Source organism: Alligator sinensis, unplaced genomic scaffold (genome assembly GCF_000455745.1).
Source record: "Alligator sinensis unplaced genomic scaffold, ASM45574v1 scaffold1191_1, whole genome shotgun sequence".
In the NCBI taxonomy this organism is placed as follows: Eukaryota; Metazoa; Chordata; order Crocodylia; family Alligatoridae; genus Alligator; species Alligator sinensis.
In genome coordinates, this window is record NW_005843133.1 from 144,161 (window position 1) to 150,158 (window position 5,998).

The window sequence follows — 5,998 nt, forward strand, 5'->3', positions numbered from 1 at the left end:
GAGCTAATTAGTCAACTCTGCAGTAAATGTCTCATGTAAATGAACCCTTAAGACCTGACTTAAGGGGTCATTGAGCTTAGCTTTAAGATTTGATCCATCAAAAAAAAAAACAACCCAAAAGCACATCAGCCAGACTAAGAAGCTGTACTAGGGCTTATACATGGTTCAAGGATGTGTGTATCACTGCAGTCACTTTTTCCCTGCTCTTTTTTGCCGAAAAACAAAGATCAAAATATTTTGGGCAACTCTGGCTGATTTTTTTCTCAGTCTTCCACAATTTAAATAGTCTTATGCTTGGTTTTTGGTTTGAGTGATTTTTCTGACAGGTAAGCATCTCAGCTGCTCTTCCACCATCACTTACCTGATAATGAGACACTTAATGAGATGCTGCATGTCCATAATAATGTTGCCAGTTTACTTTTCTGGAAGGAAAAATATTCACAGCTTTTGTTACTGTTGTTCAAATTTAAAGCCTAGCTGCACCAAGTTGCCTAGATGGAAGGGCTAATGAGGGTCAGACAGTCAAAAGGTATTCCCGAAGTTGCAGTGCAATTCCTCAGCCCTAGAATATGATGCAGGGGGTCAGCCAATTGCAGTGCAGCTGGCAATAGACAGTTATGTTCCTCAGGCAGGGCTACAGCTCAAGTTTGACAGAGGTCATGTTTAATAACTGGAGTGCTGCAATCCAGATGTTTACTGTAACTACACTGTGGACTGAGAAGGCATAAAGCAAGCCATGGTAAGAAGTAGAAAAAGGTAAGAATCACAAGCAGCTTTTTGTACTCAAAATAACTTTTATTTTTCCATTTTTTTGTACAAATAGAGAAAACCAACATGTGCGGTGATATCACAGAGCAGCCAAACTAGCCACTCTTCCCCAGTTCCATAATCATGAAAAGGGGCTTTAAACCCAGGAAACCCTTACAGCACCATGGGAGGCTCCACATGTCCAAACTGCATGCTGCTGAGCTCTTCTGTATTTGCCTCACACTGTGGCCTTCTGGTGTCCCTTGTGAACACTTGTATCCAGCTGCCATGATCTTGCCCATATGAAGGAAATAAATCTGCCCAGGTTTAAGCTGCCAACATTTGAAGCAGCTTGCGTGTTCCCCAGACGGCAGTGCCTGTGGCCCTCTGACTTTAGTGGTTAAACCATGGCAATTCACACCCCTCAAAGCTAGCATTATCTCCAAGACAAACTTTGAGCTGTCCAGGACAATGATGCAGTAAAACCGACTGCCCATGTCTATCCTGTTTAGTAAAGTACCTGTTCTTTTCCAGGGGGAAAAAACTCATTGTGCTAGGGTGGGGAAGTCAGCAGCTAGCAGAGGCATAGCTCTCTGTGATTAGAGGGTGGGGCCAATCCTTGTGTCCCACAAACCCTGGTGAAGGAACCTGATTAATTTTCATGTCCATTGCTTAGCCTCAAGAATCGGGGCAAATTTTCCACTTCTGGCAACCTGTGTTTTCCTCCAGTCCTGTTACCAACTGCCTTGGGCTGAGGGAAAGGGATACCACCTAGCGCTTCTTCCTTTCCTAGACTGAAAATTCAATAATTTCTTTTCTCTTCCCTCAAGATTGAATTTCTGAGAGAAGAGCCCCTGCCTCCTGTAACGGGACCACTTTGAGGCAACAGGCACCTTACCAACTCAATTTTTCTGATTCCCTCTGAAACAGTCACTAATCATGCACCAGTGGACCTAATGAAGGTACCCTAGCACATGGGGATGGACTAGAATGAGAGAGAACATATGGGACGTGGGGCTAAAGTATTGGAAAGCTGATTTCCAATATCTCATCCACAATAAAGTGGCTGACTATGCACATTGCCACAAGCAAAAGAACTGTGGTTCCACGTGATGGCCACGAGCATACACATGCCTGGAACACTGCCAGCTTCCTTGTACACTGACCAAAACAGAGAGGAAGAGAGGAGTGAGCAGGCAAGTATGCTGTCCTGAAACTGCCCCTCCACATTTGCTCTAGTTCAGCTGGGGAACACAGCATCTACTTCCAGGACACCCTTTGCCATTGTATCATGGCAGGGGGCCCAGCTATGCCATGCTGTTAATGAAAGGAAATGGGAGGCTGAGAACCCTGCACAGTTTCAACTGTTTATTAACATTTCAAACCAAATAATCAGAGCTGATCACAAGTCCCAGGAAACACCCAAAGCAGTTTGGAAATGGAATGGTCTTTTTTTAAACAAAAGTAGTTAACAAATAAAAGCTGCAAAACCTCTGGGCATGACACCTTTGGCTCAGGAGGGGAGAAGGCAGTATTAAACCTAATCTTTGGCAGCATCTATCCAGGCACCTGCAAAAAAAGACCTTCACTCCTTCACTTGTAGCATTTGTTTCTCCCTCTTGTTGGGGAGTAGCAGATACCACGAGAGTCCATTGGGGCTAATTTTCCTCATTTATGCTCCCCAAGTTCCTCTCCCCAGATGTGAGCCCCAAATGCTGCAGCCTCAACAACCCTTTCCGCTAAGCCCCAGACATATCCCAGAGTCTGCAGGCCCATTACTACTCCTCTGTGGAAGTGCCAAGGGATACTACAGGCAGAACAATACCCGTCTAATTTGCTAGCTGTCAAATGTAGAGATGTGATTCTATCATTGTGACCCCAAGCTGCAAAGCAGGAATCTCTCAGAGAACGGAAATCTCCTGCAAGGCCCTGGGATGGCTATGCCTGAAGCCAGGGCATGGTCTCAAGCCCAACAGATCAAATAATTACACACTGTGAGAAGTGCACAATATTGGGGCACTCATGCTATACAAATGCATGAAAAGCCATCATGTTCATCCATTCCATGCGTATAGAAAGCTCACAGGTGCAACAGCTGAAGTAGCCACGGAGATGTGTGCAAGGCTCAGACTACTCTGGACTATTAGAGATCACTCCAGCACTTAGACCACAATAAAATGTGTCTCCGTTAATATATTAAATTAGATGACACCAAAACCCCAGTAACACAGGGGCCCAAAGCTGAGTTTGCACTATTCACATTCCCAGCTCCTATACCAACAGATGACATTAAGGCAAGCAGTTGGGATGCTGCCAGAAAAGGGCTCCTGCCTGCTCTCCCTCTGCTTCAGGATGTCAAGCACAGCTCCACCCCTTGCTTGCCCAACATCCTTAGCCTGGGCTAGCAGCCCCTGGGTGATAAAATACATCATATTATAGATCATCTCACACCTGTGAGATAAAACTAGAGCCAGCATTTGAATTCCTCTATTGCATGCACATGATGGATAAGCTCTCCCTAGTACATAGGTGAAGCAGCCCCTCTAGGCAAGGGGACAGTAGCCACACACAGCGCAGTGAATGGCCAGCTCCTTTATGCTCTGGGGACAACAGAACGCAGTGCAGTGCTGTAGGTGGTTACTTCCACCATCCCACAGCTGGCAGCAAAATGCACATGGTGCACGGAGGGGACTCCAGGAACATGCAAATGTTTTAGTTATTTTCACTGTACATTAAAATTTCCTTTTAAAACAAAATTTGATACAAAAATAGATACATTTGCAAAGTGACTTCTCAGTCAGAAGGAGCCTCCATCTGTCTATCACCATGGCAAGGAGATAGGAAGTTCCTCTGCATGGCACAACACAACAGCTGAAGCAAGCAGACTTGATAAGCCTGGGTGGGGCTCAAGCTGCAGCCACAAGAGATTTTCTCCAAAAGATCATATGCTTTCCAAAGGAGTGTGCTGTGCAGACTGTACACTGCAGAGAACTGCAGCCCCAGCTTCATTCCAAGCAGAGGCTGCTTTGGGGCTGCAGCAAATGCTTTTGTAGGACATTGAGCAACACAGAATACACCTAACTTTTATTCTTCTTGGTTCCAAAACATGCAGAGGCAGCTACTGCACTAGAACAGCTTCCTGCCCAACAGCCTATCAGCAGTGAATACTTCACCTGTTTCCTCTTGAGTAATCACTGCTATGACATTAGTTCCAGTGGCAGGAAGGCTCAGCTGAAGAGATGCTAGAATAAATGTAACAAGCAGAAAAAGGATCTGGGATGAGCAGGAAAGTGGCAGGTCCTGAGGGAGACAAGGACAGCGCTTCCCACCTCAGGTGTCACTTCCTTTCCTAGCATGTGGTAGAAAGAGGGCACAAGAGAAGGTGCTGGGTACAAGAACACAACCCAGCAGTTGGAGAAACTGAAGTTCAGCTAAACTGACCTACAAAATTTCCTCCCACATAGAGATGGATAAGGAAGCAGGTTGAGAACCTCCAGCACTGCTGGAGGTCAGTCTCGTGGGGAAATGGAGCTTTTGGCTGGCCTGGCTCAGCAGCAAGTCCCAAAATTAGAGATACTTTAAAAAGTTCGGGTTAAGGCAGCTTGTAAAGTTCCTGCTTTGGCAACACCCAATGCAGGGATATGTGTAGGTGGGGTGGTGGCTTCTAATCCCTCCCTCTACACCCCTTACCTCCCAGTATGCTCTACCATACTCCTGCAGAGAAAGGAGGGCTAAACCAGTGTCTCTCACCTTTGCTCTGAAAGCATGGCTTACATTCAGCTAAAGCATTATGCCTTGTAATCTGAGAGGCAGACTGAAGATTGGAGATGATCTAGAGAACAAAAACAAAAGGCCAAAAAGCTGGCACAAGCAGGCCTAAGAGCAAGAAGGAAATTACACTACCCCTCAGGCCCAGGCCAAAAGACTGCAAAGTGACCCAGTGTATTTTGCTTCCTTTGCACATTTTTTTTCAGTCCTGCAGATTTCAGCCCTAATCCATCACCCAGGTCTAGCTTGAACGGCTGATCATCTCCATGGCTTCATCATGGACTCCTCCATCGGCTGCCAACTCATTCTTTGCCATCTTGCGTGGTACTGCACTTAGCGCCTCATCCTTTGTCAGCTCCGAGGCTAGCAATGAGGTGACAGCACAGCCAGCTTTCCTGTTTGCTGTAAGAGAAAAAGACTGTGAGAAACTAGCTCAGGGATACATTGGTGCATACTTGCTTGGTTGCAGGTCACTGTCCTTCAGGTTGGCTGACTAGAGCTGCAATCTGGCATGGCTGCCAGGGACTGAGAAGAACAGGCTGATGCATGATGTCCTGGAACAACCCTACAGAATTGCTGTTTCAATACAATTAAAGCATTCAGAGCCCTTGAAATATCAGGGGATCCTTCATAAAGGGCCTGGAGCCATGATGCATGTACTGCTTGAATGGGAGCAACATTTATAAACAGACTGTCCCATAACCCACAGGATGTAGCACAGAAAACCATGCTACAATTTCAGATAGCACAGGGATGGGCCACTTAGAAAGGAGTGTAATAACAACACTCTGGCTTGGTGGCATATGGGAGACTACATGAAAGCGGGAAATGCAAGAATTAGCCATCCACTGCACAGGAGTCAGGCAAGTCATCGAGTGCGTTTTCAGAACTCATTACTTTTAGGGAGCTAGTTGAGCATTGCCAGTATCCACTTTCTGGTCCAAAGGCTGAATGTTGGGAAGGGGCATGCATCCTGAATTAAAATAACAAATTTCAGAAGCTGAGTTTAAGGTTGTCTCTACACACTAGCAAGGGAAGTCCACAGAAGAGAACAAGACTAAAAGCTAGCAGTTTCACAGAACAAATAACTCCCTACCTCTTGTGCTTGGACACTCTAAGGGGAGGCCTGACACACCCAGCAAAGGAAGAGTGGGGAAAGGTAACACACAATGGCCAAATGGAGGGTGCTATTTCCTGGTTCACTACAAAATTTTGACAGACCCTTACACCCCTTGTAATCCTTTCATGCCTTATTGTGCTACCTAGATATCACAGTAAAATGGAGAAACACCACCATCTTTCACCTACAAATGACATACGACATCCTAATGACACAACGTCTAGATATTGCGTATCCCTTAAGATGTCTCTTTACACTCAAGACCTGAGTTTCTCCAGATCACAAGGGTGAAAGCTTCATGGAGTTCACTGCTGAGGCTCAGTCAAGCAAAGAGCCCTGAATCAGAACAGCTACCATGCCCTG

General features: G+C 45.9%; 1 protein-coding gene across 2 annotated transcripts in view; it reads right to left on the bottom strand.

The window, feature by feature from the left end:
- Positions 1-774: 774 nt before the first annotated feature.
- DIAPH1 (diaphanous related formin 1) overlaps positions 775-5,998 on the bottom strand; it is a 101,658-nt gene continuing 96,434 nt past the window's right edge. For both annotated transcript variants that reach the window (XM_014526713.2, XM_025193934.1), the window contains one exon: positions 775-4,917. In XM_014526713.2, the coding sequence (XP_014382199.1) occupies positions 4,757-4,917 (161 nt within the window). In that variant the 3' untranslated portion in view covers positions 775-4,756. The remainder of the gene's footprint in view (positions 4,918-5,998) is intronic.